This window comes from Lepidochelys kempii, chromosome 2 (assembly GCF_965140285.1).
Source record: "Lepidochelys kempii isolate rLepKem1 chromosome 2, rLepKem1.hap1, whole genome shotgun sequence".
NCBI classification, from domain to species: domain Eukaryota; kingdom Metazoa; phylum Chordata; order Testudines; family Cheloniidae; genus Lepidochelys; species Lepidochelys kempii.
Genome location: NC_136381.1, coordinates 49393898 through 49409369, shown reverse-complemented (window position 1 = coordinate 49409369; position 15472 = coordinate 49393898). Strand labels below are relative to the sequence as shown.

The window sequence follows — 15472 nt, the reverse complement described above, 5'->3', positions numbered from 1 at the left end:
AAGCAGTATAAATTGTCAGCAGAGGACCAAATCCCAGCAATGTGAAATGTATGAAGTGAAGGTAGTAATACATTTATATCAGGACAACTATCCTTTACTAATTAATAAAAGTAATGTGAGGACTCCTAGGTTAATGCTCATGCACAGTCTGAGTGAGGAATTGGGATGAATTTATATAGCCACATGATCCCATGTTAAAACTCTTTACAGGCTGCAATTTGACCCTCCAACCTGGCTGAACAATGCTTTGATAGCCTCTTACTCATGTTCTCAATCAAACATAGTAGTGGGAAAATTCTGAGGCCAGAGATGAAAGGGTCTGAGCAGCTGTTTTGTTGGGCTCATTTCTGATCTCTGTGAGAAAAAAAGTGAGTAACTTGGAATATTACGTGAATCTTTGCACTCTATAAGGACAACATAACTTACACATACTCCTTTGTTTGTTTTGGCAGCCGGGTGGGTGAAGATCTGGCTGTGAACAGGGTTTCCATGTCTTTGCTACTGCTAAATATAATCCTCATATACCTAGGAAAATATATGGGTTTCTACTTAGGCATTTTTGGGCTTGCTTCACTTAGGTGCCTAATTGATATTTTATGTGCCTGAATCCCAGAATCAGGTCCCACTGGGATTCACAAGACCCTCACTTAGCTATTGCCGTACCTTGTTGGTGCTTAAATTCACTCAGTACCTACATTTCTGCAATAAAAGTTCCCTAGGCACCTATGTTTCTGCTTCCGCTGATGCATGCTTTAGCCTTAGTCTACATGTCTGGAAGCCAGAACCCGCAGGTGATGTGCAAACTGGGGGAAGATAGGCATTCCTAACTCACCCTGCAAGGCCCAATCCACTAGGTGTGCTGAGAGCTACTGCCACCTCTCAGGTGAGTGCCCTAACCAGTAGGCTATGGGATAGTCTGATATCAGGCTACTCTGTTAAAGTTCTTCCCCTGTGACTAAATAATGAAAGAGTCATTGGAGCAGGGGAACTGGATCCCAGGTTTCCCACATGTAGGGTGACCAGATGTCCCGATTTTATTTGGACTGTCCTAATTTTTGGGTCTTTTTCTTATATAGGCTCCTATTATCCCCCACTGACTGTCCCGATTTTTCACATTTGCTGTCTGGTCACCCTACCCACATGCATGCTCTAATGATAGAGTCATTCGCATGCTCGCTCACTGTGGCCTCCTCCTCATTTCCCCAGCTTCTTTCAGAAACAGTGTAGTCACCTAATGCCAAGAGAGGGTTTGCAGCTGAGAATCTCAGGCAGAGAGAGGTGCCTCCCTGCAGCCCAGACTTGGGCACTGAAGTGCCTGAGATGGGCAGGTCTTAGGACATACTCTTGGCTTTGGCATAGCCCACGGGCTAACTTAGGCAGAAAGCCACTTGGGTTACTGGGTTTTGTGAATCTCTCCCCATTCGTTACACCGGGAGCCTAGGCGCCTAACTCAGTCTTTGTGAATCTAGCCATTTGTGCCTACTCTGTGTCTTTTTCTCACTGGCCAATCTGGTATGAGCTTTCTGGCTCTTTTTCATGGTTCTGTCACAGTCCTCATTCTAACAGTGATTAGCATTACTGAGAAAAATATCTATCCACAACGGTAGAGTCTAAACAGCACATGTGTGAGAAGGAAATACACCCTTCCAACTTTGATCTCTTAGCCAGCAATATCCCTTGGTCACTTGCATTGGAATTGTTAGTGTACTTGTCCAAATTAGACCACTGGCTCCTGGATTAGGGATCTTGTCTTTCATGTGTCTGTACAGGGAGGTGTATATTTATGGTGTACTTTAAATAATGAAGAAGAGAGGCAACATTCAGAAATGATATTCTGCTAATCAATCAATGACAGTACTAATTTTGGGTCCCCTGAGCAAAGTGCAAATAAAAGGATTTTTGCAGAGGTGCTATGTAAGGGTTGATATGAATGGAATCCTCCTCTGCTGTCTGGTGGCCGTCTGTGAAACATAAGCAGTCTCTGTACCCACTGACCCCATCACCACCAACATGACAGGGGTTTTAGTCAGTGGATCTTCATAGCTGTAGATCCAATCTCCTGCCACACCCCCATACTCAGACTGTCCTGTGCACTGCTATGGAGGGTGCCTCTGTTGAGCACTTCTTATGGACATGTAAGGGCTGTGAATTCCTTCTGTGAAGCCTCTTCACAGCCTGCCCCATCACTCCCCATGGCAGTCAGTTCTAATACTTTGTGGTCCTTGTGTGGCTGCACAAGATAGGAGCAGGATATGTCTCATAGATCTGAAAGCACGCAGATTAACAGTATATTTGCATGTAAACATCTATTCCCAAGGTACCTTCTAATAAAGACCATGCCCAACATGATCAAGTGAGCTCACCTCAAAAGGAAGTGTGAACATTGTAAGAGATACAAATAGATTGGGAGTTGGGACCATTGTTATGGTTTATATAGGGAGATTTCTCCATTAGTTTCAGCTTTTATGTATGGTTTCAGAGTGGTAGCCATATTAGTCTGTATCAGCAAAAACAACGAGGAGTCCTTGTGGCACCTTAGAGACTAACCAATTTATTTGGGCATACACTTTTGTGGGCTAAAACCCACTTCATCAGATGCATGGAGTGAAAAATACAGTAAGCAGTATATATATTACAGCACATGAAAAGATGGAAGTTGCCTTACCAAGTGGCAGGTCATTGCTAACGAGCCCAACCTTTATTGAATTGACCTCATTATCACTGACACCTGACTTGGTAAGGCAACTCCCATCTTTTCATGTGCTGTAATATATATACTGCTTACTGTATTTTTCACTTCATTCATCTGATGAAGTCAGTTTTAGCCCATGAAAGCTTATGCCCAAATAATTTTTTTAGTCTCTAAGGTGCCACAAGGACTCCTCGTTGTTTTAACTTTTGTGCATGTATATTTTGGTACTCACCTTAATATTTCTGGCAAGGCAATTAGGGTTGATGGCTAGGGAAAAATACTGGCTTTCCCTGTAGTCAGCTGCACTTTATTCCAAACTGTTCTGATACTCTTCAGTTTTGTCTGTTCCCAGTTGACTGAATACTCACCTTAAACTGTACAATTCAAGGTCAACGTGAGACACAAAGCTCTACCTTTGCAGAGAAGAGCTGCCAATATGCTGGAATTTAAGAGCAGACACATCCAAAGTTTATAAAAGCAAACAGCTTAGATCAGATTTTCATTCCTGGATTATTCTGAGTCAAACTGTGCCAGAGTTTATAAAAGCAGATAGCTCAGCTCACATTTTCATTCTTGTATTGAGACTTGGATTTCAGTGTGCGTGCCATGTCAGTGAATGCCTATTGCAAAAATACAGTAGTCAACTAGTTAGAGAAATTATGGGGTGCAATGTGTTGAATTCCTATGTGGTTGTTTTAAAGGGCAGAAATGACCTGTAATGTTTTTTTTAACTTCACCTTTGGTATAGGGATCCAGACTCCACAGGAAAGATACAGAGCTGAATATTTGTCTCACTGAAATTGCAACAAAATTGCAACACTGAGGGGAAAATATCTAGGCAGTGACTTGTGTTGAGCTCAATGCCAAAAACGTTGTATTGTGTGCATAGACTGATAGACTTGAAGGCCAGAAGGGATGCATCTATCTAATCTAATTTATCAATATTTATAGAGCCCCATTCCCATGTTATTTATGGGCTTGATCCAAAACTCATTAATATCCCAGGGAATCTTTCTGTTGACTTCAATGGGCTTTGTATCATGCCCTAGGTGTTACACGTGGCAGAATCTGATCCTTAGTAACTATTGATATCCATAAGATACTGGGATTTTCTTTTCTGATGTGTGTTTCTTTCCAGATTGTTTTTCATTTTACCTTTGTACTTATTTTTTTTAAAAATACCCCTTTTCAGGCATTGTTTAATATTTAGCAATGAACAGGCTTAATTGATTCTCGGTGGGCTTTTTAACACTATTGATACCTTAGTATTATCCCAAACAATAGTTAAAGGGTCAACTTTTATGAACCTTTGTCTCGCTATGTGCCATCAGTATAACATCCTGCCTCAACTACTGCATTCTCCAGCTTCACGCTCTCTCTCATCTGTCTTTCTTCTGAGTCATTTATGCTTCTGGCAAGCTTATATTGGTCTCCTATTGTTCTATGTCTTCTTCCTTCTTCTTAACTTCCAAAGCACTCTATAACTTAGGCCCTGCCTACTTTTTCACTCTTTGTTTTCTTCTAAACCACTTTCCACTCCATGTGGTCCATCCCACCATCTCTCCTGATTGCTCCCTTTGGGTGACATTTTCAAAAATACTTAAAGGCCAGACATTCAAAGATATTTAGGCACTTAAAAATGCAGATCAGCACCTCATGAGATATTCAAAAGCATATATGAAGGTTAGGCACCTAAATCCCATTAATTTCAATATTTAAGTGCTTTTTCAATATCTCACAAGATGTCTATCTGCATCTTTAGGAGCCTAGATAAGTTTGATCTAGCCCTAAGTGATTTAGGTGCCTGTGTCCTGATTTCAAACGTGACTTAGGAACCTAAGTCCCATTGACTTTGACTTTCAGTGAGACTTAGGGCATATCCAGTGCATGACTCTTTTATGTGGGGAGGCTTGCGTGAGTGCTGGAAGCCCCCTAGAAGTAGGGGGGAACCAACACCTGGACTGTGGTCCCATCCCCACCCTGCCTCTTCCCCTGAGGCCTGCCCCCACCCGGCCTCTTCCCCGAGGCCCCACCCTCACTTCACCTATTCCCCCGAGGCACCACCCTCAATCTGCCTCTTTCCCAGAGGCCCCCTGCCCACCGCTCGCTCCTCTCCATCCCTTATCTCCCAGTCACTCACCCTTAAGACAGGAAAAAGGGGGGAGGGCTCTGGTACCACTTAGCTGAGTTGTTCTGGCATCAGCATGCACAGCCTCTCACTGGCTGGCCCAGCTGTGGGACTCCTTTTCCTGCTGTGCGTGCTGATGCCAGAGACACTCAGCTAAGGGGTGCCAGAACAGGGGAGGGCATGGCTATCCCACTTTTAAATGCTATTCCATTTTTTTCCTGACTTAAGGGCAAGTGACAGGAGGGGGAGGGGGTGGAGAGGAGCAAGCAATGAGCCTCAGGGGAAGAGGCGGAGCATAGGAGGGGCCTTGAGGCAGAGCACAGGCAGGGCCACAGTTTGGGCACCAGTGGCCTTCCCACTTCTAGGGAGCTTCCAGCAGCGGGGTTCCAAAGGCAGTGGGCTGGCATGCCTCCATAAGGCAGTAACCCATGCCCGCATCTGGCATTTCTTGCCCCCTGCATGGCCAGCCTTTTATGGGGAGGCTAAGCCTCCCCAAGCCTCTTATACATGCCACTCACAACTTAGAGTATGTCTACACATGGGTAAACAATCTGTGGTTGTCCAAAGTCAGCTGACTTGGGCTCACACGGCTCAGGCTCCAGGGCTGAAAAAGCCCTGTGTAGACATTCGGGCTTGGATTGAAGCTTGAGCTCTGAGACCCTGCATGAGTGGAGGGTCCCAGAGGTCAGGATCCTGCCCAAGCCCAAACATCTAAACAGCAATTTTTAGGCCCACAGCCTGAGCCCAGCGACTCCAAGTCAGCTGACCCATGCCAGCCCGTGTAGATGTACTCTTAGAGCCTAAGTGCCCAAGTCACTTTTAAAAATGAGACTTAAGCTTCTAAGTCACTTAAATGCTTTTTAAAATAAAGCCTTTGTCTCTTTTTGTTATTCCTAATTCTGTACATTATTTCTTGCTACTCTTATGCTTGGGGCAGCTTTCTAAGTAGTGCATGTCATGTTCTCTTCCTCTTCTTCAACAAATTTGGGAAAATTAACCTGTACTGTGAAGCACTGTGGCTGTAAAGACCATCCACCTCTTTCTGTTTTTCCACTGTTGCATTTGTACTTTTAGACTGGAAAATATTTGAGAAAAGGTTCTGTCATTGTGTAGCATCAAGTAGTTGTAAAGCATTGTGGACATGCACGCTGCTGTATAGGTAGTATTAATAAATTCTCTATTAGGCATATTTTCTTTTTGAAAAAAAAATGCTTAATCTTATTAATTCTGAGAGGTACATGGAGGGTATACTTTCTCCAAAAGAAAAATCATCCATAAATGAAGAGCATATGTGCAGTACCATTTATGAGACACCTTTCCAATCCCCACTATCAGACATATTGCCTTTTATGGTGATCCACTGCTAATGAGTTCATTATATAAAAACAATATGGCCCTTGAAAGTAAGAGGCAACATATTGAAACTAGAAGGGAATCCTTTTTAATATAAGTATATATAAATTGTGAAATTTGCTTCTACACAATGTTACTTAGCCAAATAGCTTAGTAGGGCTTTCAAAAGGACTCTCATGAATAAACATAGCATCTGCTGTAATGTTATCTGGGATTTTTTTTAAGAGTATTTATTTTTATTTGTCAGTACCAATACAGAGCACCTGCCAAACAGCAGTAGGTGTTACACCATATAAAACCTATTTCAAATGCAAAACATACCAGAAGCCAGTACAATCAGCCCAGCCTCAGAAATAAATAAATCAGCCAGTCAGAGCAACTGAACAAACAAATCCACTCATCCCATATCAGAGTCCCTTCTTCATTTGTCCGCCCATGCTCCAAATCCCTGAGAAAACAGGTTTTGCAATGTGCCCTCAAGGCCAACAGATTTGGACTCTTTTAGGCTGTGAATGGTGGAGGAAATTAATTCCAAAGTCAAGGGCCCCGCTTGGAGAATAAATTAATATTTTAATTAAAGACAGAATGGATTATTGTGATTATGTAGTCTGACTTCCTGTATATCACAGGCTTCCATGAATTAATTCCTGTTTAAATTCAAACATCCAATCTTGATTTAAAAATTTTCAGAGACGGAGAATCCACTACAATTCCTGGTAAATTGTTCCAGTGATTAACTCTCACTCTTAAAAATTTACATCTTATTTTTAGTCTCAATTTGTATAGCTTCAACTTCCAGCCATTGGGTCTTCTTATTCCTTTGCCTGCTAGACTAAAGATCCCTCTATTATTAAATTTCTGCTCCTCATATAAACACTTATAGATTGTGATCACATAGCCCCTTAATCTTCCTTTGGTTAAACTAAACAGATTGAGCTCCGTGAATCTCTCACTATAAGGGAAGTTTTCCAGTCCTTTCATCATTCTCATGACTCTTCTCTGAACCCTCTCCAATTTATCAACATCTTCCCTGAACTGTGGAAACAGTACCGGACACAGTATTCTGGTAGTGGTCATACCAGTGCCAAATACAGAGTTCATATAACCTCCCTATTCCTATTCAACATTTCCCTGTTTACACATCTAAGGATCGCATTAGGCCTTCTGGCCGCAGTGTCATACTGAAAGAAAAGGAATACTTGTGGCACCTTAGAGACTAACCAATTTATTTGAGCATAAGCTTTCGTGAGCTACCGCTCACTTCATCGGATGCATACTGTGGAAAGTGTAGAAGATCTTTTTATATACACACAAAGCATGAAAAAAATACCTCCTCCCACCCCACTCTCCTGCTGCTAATAGCTTATCTAAAGTGATCACTCTCCTTACAATGTGTATGATAATCAAAGTGGGCCATTTCCAGCACAAATCCAGGGTTTAACAAGAACGTCTGGGGGGGTGGTAGGAAAAAACAAGGGGAAATAGGTTACCTTGCATAATAACTTAGCCACTCCCAGTCTCTATTCAAGCCTAAGTTAATTGTATCAAATTTGCAAATGAATTCCAATTCAACAGTTTCTCGCTGGAGGCTGGATTTGAAGTTTTTTCGTTGTAATATCACAACTTTCATAAACCCTGGATTTGTGCTGGAAATGGCCCACCTTGATTATCATACACATTGTAAGGAGAGTGGTCACTTTAGATAAGCTATTACCAGCAGGAGAGTGGGTTTGTGTGTGGTGGGGGGAGAGGGTGAGAAAACCTGGATTTGTGCTGGAAATGGCCCAACTTGATTATCATACACATTGCAAGGAGAGTGATCATTTTAGATAAGCTATTAGCAGCAGGAGAGTGGGGTGGGAGGCGGTATTTTTTCATCCTTTGTGTGTATATAAAAAGATCTTCTACACTTTCCACAGTATGCATCCGATGAAGTGAGCTGTAGCTCACGAAAGCTTATGTTCAGATAAATTGGTTAGTCTCTAAGGGGCCACAAGTACTCCTTTTCTTTTTGCGAATACAGACTAACACGGCTGTTACTCTGAAAAGTGTCATACTGAGAGCTCATGTTCAGCTGATTATCCACCATGACCACTTTTTAATCCATCTAATGCTTACCATAGTGATTTTGTATTGTTCCAGTTGCTTAATCAACATGTTGTGCAGTGCCAAATCAAATGCCTTACAGAAGTCTATGTACATCACATCAACACTAATTGTAATCAAACTTGTAATCTCCTCAAAATGATATCAAGTTACTTTGACAAGATCTATTTTCTATAAACCCAGGTTAATTGACATTAATTATATTACCTTCCTTTAATATAATATACAATAACTCCCTGCTTAGTGAAGTCAAAACGAACAAAACCAAATCTGCATTTGATTTGAGAGCAAGGATTTTCTTATTTGGAGTTCTTGGAGACTACCTTCGTATAGCATAATGATTTTGCAGTTTAATAGGATTCCTCTTTATCAGAAGTAGCTCCTTTAAAATAATCTGAGAAAGTGGATATTCACTCCCAATGTTGCCTTTGTGCAGTTAGGCTGTTTGTGAAGCCAATGGGATGCTGTAGAGTTTATGCAGGGATTAAAGCAAACTCATCCTTGGCGAAACTCCAAACCCAGAATTAAGTTGAACACAATGTGGGGAAAAAATGTTGCTGAATCTGTGTCTCCCTGAGGTACTATTCCCGTCTGGGCCCTCCTAATGTTGCAAACTGGCTCTCTAGGAGCCATCTTCATACTGCATATATCCATATTTTCTCCGGCTACCGGAACCCAGAGAGGAATGGGAGCAGCTGTCAAATATGATAAAACATGAGCAGTGGCACCCTAAGTTTTATGCTATGGAGAAGTTATTAGCATGGAGCAGCTTCTATATGTCAGCCTGCACAGCAGACAGCTGCAGTGCTGTGACAGTGTCTACTCAGTGTGACATATCAATAATCTGCATTTTTTCAACCTGGCCAAAGAATCTGACCAATTCACCTTGACAGCAGGGGTAGGGGTGGGAAGCAAGATTTTTTTTTTCAAGAATGGAAACCAATCAGTTTGTGCTTCCCATATATATTTTTAAATCCTTCAGTAATGAAAATGATTTCTACCATGTCACATGCATGCAGAGACAGCGGAAGGAGGCGACAGTAGCTTTGTTAAGAAGTCTGTTTCCTTTCTCAAATTCCCTCTGGCATTTTTTTCCACGATATCACTATAAGGAACAAATTTAGATTGTCCCTGATTCTAACAGACTATTCTCACCTGATGAATTTTAAAACAATTTTGGAAACTGATTGCTTTTTAAAAAAAAATGAACACAACATTTAATAATTAATGGTGAAATGTGAAACATTGACTAAGAACCATGAAATAGAGACTATCAGTTAAAACCCGTCTAATGAATTATGGGGGGCTCTGCACTGCCCCGGTGCATTTACTGAGATTTTAATTTATTTGTAGTATGGGTTTAATTGATTGGAATCACTAGGGTACAAAGGAGGAGAGCTGTACTTTTGAAATGTAAATAAATGCCACAGAGATTCCAGCCCAGTCCCCCTGTTTGCAATGCACTTCACATTTAAATAACTTGAAAAAACAAAAACCACCGCCACTATGGACAATTTTGTGACCGCCTTCTACTGCAAAGGAGTGGTATAAGATACATGGTTCAACATAAGTTAGTCTCTCTTCCCGGACACAGCCCTGTGCAATGATTTGTGTCACGCCCCGAAGTCACAAGTTTAACACGCCGTGAAGACCCAGCAAGGGGTGCGAGGCGCGGTACCGCCAGCACGCTGAGCCCGCCATTCCTGGCCCGGGCTACCAGCCCACCCTTTGTGGGGCACAGGGACAATTCCAAGTGAAAAATCGATCACAGGAGTCTGCTCAGCGGCCAGCGGGGTCCTTTGATGTCTCAGCACAGGGCAGCACGAAGAGTGTCTGGTTAGAATGTGACCCGCCGCTGAGCATCCGCTGTACCTGCCCCCCCTTCCCCAGACCCCCTCCCCCCGCACCCGAGTGGGGACAGGATCACAGCAGCTCCTCGTTCAATTACAAATACACACTAACGATCCCGGGGGGCTGCAGCCCCGAGCCGGGGCGGACGCAGCGGGAAGCGGCGCAGGCAGGGGACTAGCTCTGCGGGGGGCGAGCCTGCCAGGCGCGAAGCAGACGGGCAGGGGAGCGGGGCAGAGGCGGCGGAGGGCGCGGGGGGGGGGCAGCAGGGGAGTCCAGGGGATCGCTCTCTCCGCCCCCTGCGCGCCGGCCAGGCGCCCCCGCCCCCTCTGTCCCTCTCCCCCCCGCCCCCCCGACCGGCCTCAACGGGGGCTCGGAGTTGGCGGGAGCCTATAAAAGCCCCTGGCGGAGCCGGCGCCACCGTCCTGCAGGAGCCGGCCGGAGCAGCCCGGGCCCAGAGTGCGGAGACGCCGCGCCGAGAGCATGGCCCAGCAATCCTGTCAGTGGGGCTACGACAGTGACAACGGTGAGTGAGGGGCAGGGCGAGCCCCGCAGCCTCCCCGGGCGGGAGCCTGCAGCGCTCGCGGCCGGCCCGGGCTCCGCTGTCCGCGCATCTGTCCGGCACCGCCGCTCTGGCAGACGCTGTAAGGGCTGAGACTGGGGCGGGCTGGGTGGGGGCTGGCTCCCGGCTCCTGCAACTTCTGCTGCCATGATAATAAGTCTGGGCACCACTTTACCGCCAGGTCAACCCGCGTTCCCCGTCCGATCTCCACCCTCACCCGGAAAGTGGATCTTGGACAGCTCCTGGAGCGCGGCGATCCAGGCGGCTGACTCCAGCTCCCCGGCTGGGCGGGCGGGGCGGGCCTGTGGCTCAGCCGCATATTCACCTGCAAAAACAGTTTCTTAAAAGGAGTCCCGCCCAATGGTTCAAATGCCTCTGTCTGAAAACCAAAAGGAGGGGGAAAATCCACAGTGAATGGCACAGCTGTGAGGCGATGCATGAATAAAGTGTAACATTGATTGTATTTGTATTAAACAGATGTCAACTTTATGCCTAAATGGAAGCGATTTTCATGTCATTCCTTTGCATTTCTTCCTAGGACCTGAGCACTGGCACAAATATTACCCTATTGCCAAAGGAGACCACCAGTCACCTATTGAAATCAATTCCAAAGAGGTCCAGCATGACCCCTCTTTACCCCCTTGGTTTGTTGGTTATGATCCCGGTGCAGCGAAGACCATACTGAACAATGGGAGAACCTGCAGAGTTGTGTTTGATGACACCTTTGATAGATCAGGTTAGTTTTAGTTTTATCTTAAGAAGTTATTCGGAATTAGTTAATGGTTGGAAAGTGCTTGGAAGACAACCTATGCTCTGCTTTATTTATTACTGCTGAAGGATTTGGCCCTGCACACACCAGCACAGAATGCCACTTTAGGGATGGAATGGGGATAGACCATGATCTGCATTTGAGAGGATCCAGTTGCCCCAGTACTCAACACAACTCTGGCAGGGAGACTATGACTGCTATTGCAGCCCCCAGGTGCAGTCTCACATGGTGGGGGAGGGATGGAGGGAGAGGCTGCAGCAGACATGCAATCTTGGCCCTGGGCTGGAGGATGGATTTCACCTCCCCAGTCACACTGCACTCCACCTACACGGAGCTCAAATCCTCAGGCTTTCTGTGAGAGGAGTGAATTTTACGCAAAAGGCTTTGAGGTACACAGCTGGAATGTCTATGTAAAAGCAAGGTATCATTTCTGAAAAGTGTAATCATACTATTTTGGATAAAGCAATGTAGCTATATAGATAAACCCCAAATCCTGCTGTCCTTGCTCAAACAAAGCTCCCATTGACATTAATGAGATTTTTGACTAGGATTAGGCCTCTAATATTTCTGCTAAATGAGACCTCAGGTACAAAAGGCTGAGAAATTTCAGCTTAAAATGAGCTTCTTTAAAGCAAACATTAACTCTGTTATCATTACTCTTATTAACCTGTCCACCTACACTTCACAAATGCATGCACTATGCTGCGTACTTACTATGTGGCTCTTAAGGGTTAGAATGGCTAGACATTTTGACTAAATATACCGATGCTGCTTAGCAAGTGCTAGAAGTATTTAGCATCTGTTGACTTAACCACTGAAATTTCATACTGATACTGTTGGCTGCACTTCCTAGGAAAAAGTAATTGGCAAGAAGCTGTGAAATTTCTTCACTACTGCATTAAAAAGGAAATCAGATGAATAATATTGCAACTCTAATTCTTGCATCTCTAGAAATCAAATGATTCTAAACTTGCTTCCATCTTTGCAAAGCTTTTATTGCATAATCCTGAATGCAGACTAGCAATAATTGCCAAGATGCCTCAAGCAGCTTTGGAAAAGATATACAATATTTGGACCCAAGGCTACAGTCTTTGTACTTGTGTGTAAGGACTGCAGGATTTTGGCATATATTTGTAATATGTGCAGTGCCAAGCTACAGCAAGGAAAAACAAATGTGTACATTTTATGTAGTGAAAGACCAGTCAAAAAACACAACATATGGTGTTATTTCTAAACTACACAGGAAACTTCAACTATTACTGCTGCATTGTTAGTAGGGATAGTCATAATTTGTAAGAGTAATTTTGCTAATAGACTCAATGTTCTTGAATATTTAAGTGTGTGCATCTTAATTTTGATTTTTGTTCATTTTTGATGGGTTAATGAAAACAAATCCAAAGTCAAAATATGTACAAGCTGAGTTATCCAATAAAATAAAAAAAACCAAAACAGAAACACACAAAAGACTGGGAATAGTTGCCGGATTTTGATTCGTTCTCTCGCAAAATAGAAAACAAATCTACTTCCCTAAGATCACTTAGCATTTCTTTCTAATATGTTATTTATTTATTTGCATTAGATTAATTTTGGTGGCATTTGCATTGGAATTCTATTCTTGATAAACCACATCAAGTTACATCATTAAAGAGCTGTAGCTGGAGTATATTGAAAGATCTCCATAACTACTGCTGATCATGCTGATCATGTTTGTCTCATTTTTCCTTTTGCTTCCGATCCATATGTTGCATCCACTTGTTATTGTCTCTCATTTCATATTTGGATTACAAACTCTTCAGAGCTCTTTATTTATGTATTTGTACAGTGTCTAGTACTGCCAGGCCTTGATCCATTACTGAAGCCCATAGGCAATACTGTCATACAAATAAATACTATTAATAATAATTAACAATAACCTTAGGTAAAATATGAAATGCCTAACCAAAATCAATATATAGCATTGATGCCACACTTGGTGCCATGAAGTGCAGAAATGTTTGGGACAGTCTGAATTTTGCTCAGATTAACTGCTCACTAAGTGATTGATTCTGATCTGAGAGAGAAAAAGTGACTGGTGAAAGAAGGTGAACTTTATAATACGGTAGAGGCAGAAAAATGTTTTCATACTGCTCTGTCTCTTCTTATCAGTTCTGTGTTTGCAGATGCAGATATTAATAATGGGACAGATCCTGATGTCCTTATTCCCATTGACTTCAGCCTCCATTCTGAGTTCCTTAGAGCAGGAGTTGGGTCTTCATTCTCTCTGTAAATTACCACACACACCTATGGCACAATATATAAATGTTAAATAACAACAATAATAAATGAAGACTTCAGGATTTTTGCCCAAAATAATAATATGATATTTACACTATAAATAAATTCAAATAACAACATTTAGATATTATTCCATTTTCTTAAAGTTTCCAGCAAATATGACCATGCCTATATCTATGACCATTTATAGCCACACATAAGTGGTATGTGATGGAGCTATCTATGGTATACATTTCAGGACCATGCAATACATCGCAGAGACATGTAATAAAGTACATTTATGATGCATCTTTTAGCACCTCACCTGCATTATGCCATCTCTGCCAGCAATACTTCTAACATTCCAGTTTCTGAGCAGCTTCTTAAAAGCCCAAACTGCTAGAGACAGGCAGCTGTGGAAGATGCGTGTCCAGTAGTACTGATAGATTAACTAGATTCCTAGGCCAGAAGGGCCCACTGTGATCATCTAGTCTTACATGTTGTATATCATGGGCTATAGAACATCCCCAAAATAATTCCTAGAGCAGATCTTTTAGAAAAACATCCAGTCTGGATTTAAAAATTGTCAGTGGGGGAGACTCCACCAGGATCATTCATAAATTGCTCCAATAGTTAATTATCTTCACTGTTACAATTTACACCTTATTTCCAATCTGAATTTGTTTAGCTTCAACTCCCAGCCATTGGATCATGTTATACCTTTCTCTACTAGATTGAAGAGCCCATTATCAAGTATTTGTTTCCCATGTAGGTACATACAGACTGTGATCAAGTCACTCCTTAACCTTCTGTTTGTTAATCTTAATAATTTAGCTCCTGGAGTCTATCATTGTAAGGCATTTTTGCTAATCTTTTAATCATTCTCTGAGTCCTCTTCTTTGAACCCTCTCCAATTTATCAACATCCTTCTTGAACTGTGGACACCAGAACTGGACATGGTATTCCAGCAGTGGTTATATACATTTTCTTGGAAATAGACTCTGATTCTTCCAAGGTTGGAGGTATCCCAAGAAGGCACCAGTGTCTCTCCTCATGTGCAAATTCTCTGGCCATCTGCACTCCCACCCTCCTGCTGTTGACTTTCTGTCAGCTGCAGGAGAAGAGCATGGAGCTGCACAGTTAAGACACACTTTCCTGCAAACCTCCCCTGTGTTCATGCAGGACCTTCTTCTGCTGCATTACAGCCTTTCATAGGCATGTTTCTCTTTGGAAGTAGTCCATGCATAAACCTGATAACTGAATTTTAAAGTAAAAATTGTATATGCACGCATTTCACAAAGAACATTTTATTTATGAACTTTTGATGAATAAATGTTCATTTGTTAGCTTCTGAGATAGAAACAATGAGGACAAATAATAATTAAAAACTCTGCTTTTAACTGGAAAAAATGTCTAGCCTAAGCATGGCTTTTATTTTGGTCTAATCCTACTTAAATTTAGAGTGTTACACAAAGCCATCTGTAAGTTAGAGAGAACCAAAAATCCAAAAAATATTCTTTTTAAGTTCTGCACTCTATTCTAGACCCATACCTCACATTACAGGAAGACAGCATTGTCTGTTGTTAACTAGGAAACTGTGCTAGAAGACTTTCCAGCTCTGCCACTGATTTGATGTCTGACTTTAGGTAAGTCATTTAGCCTTTGCCTCAGTTTCCCCATAGGTAAAAGTGAAATAGGGGTCCTTCAGAGGATCCTTCTTATCTGCTTTCCAATTTTTGGTGGGTGTTCCACTGGCCTATG

The 15472-nt window shown here is 42.6% G+C and overlaps 1 protein-coding gene and 1 pseudogene across 3 annotated transcripts in view; one reads left to right on the top strand and one right to left on the bottom strand.

The window, feature by feature from the left end:
- Window positions 1-15116, bottom strand: part of LOC140906555 (carbonic anhydrase 1-like) — a 56023-nt pseudogene extending 40907 nt beyond the window's left edge. The window contains exon 1 of the transcript XR_013635292.1: window positions 10907-15116. The product of XR_013635292.1 is annotated as a carbonic anhydrase 1-like (transcript). The remainder of the gene's footprint in view (window positions 1-10906) is intronic.
- LOC140906553 (carbonic anhydrase 3) overlaps window positions 10519-15472 on the top strand; it is a 28113-nt gene continuing 23159 nt past the window's right edge. The window contains exons 1-2 of one of the 2 annotated variants that reach the window (XM_073330665.1): window positions 10519-10653; window positions 11228-11425. In XM_073330665.1, coding sequence (XP_073186766.1) covers window positions 10611-10653; window positions 11228-11425 — 241 coding nt within the window. In that variant the 5' untranslated portion in view covers window positions 10519-10610. The remainder of the gene's footprint in view (window positions 10654-11227; window positions 11426-15472) is intronic. The other variant, XM_073330666.1, reaches the window with a different exon arrangement.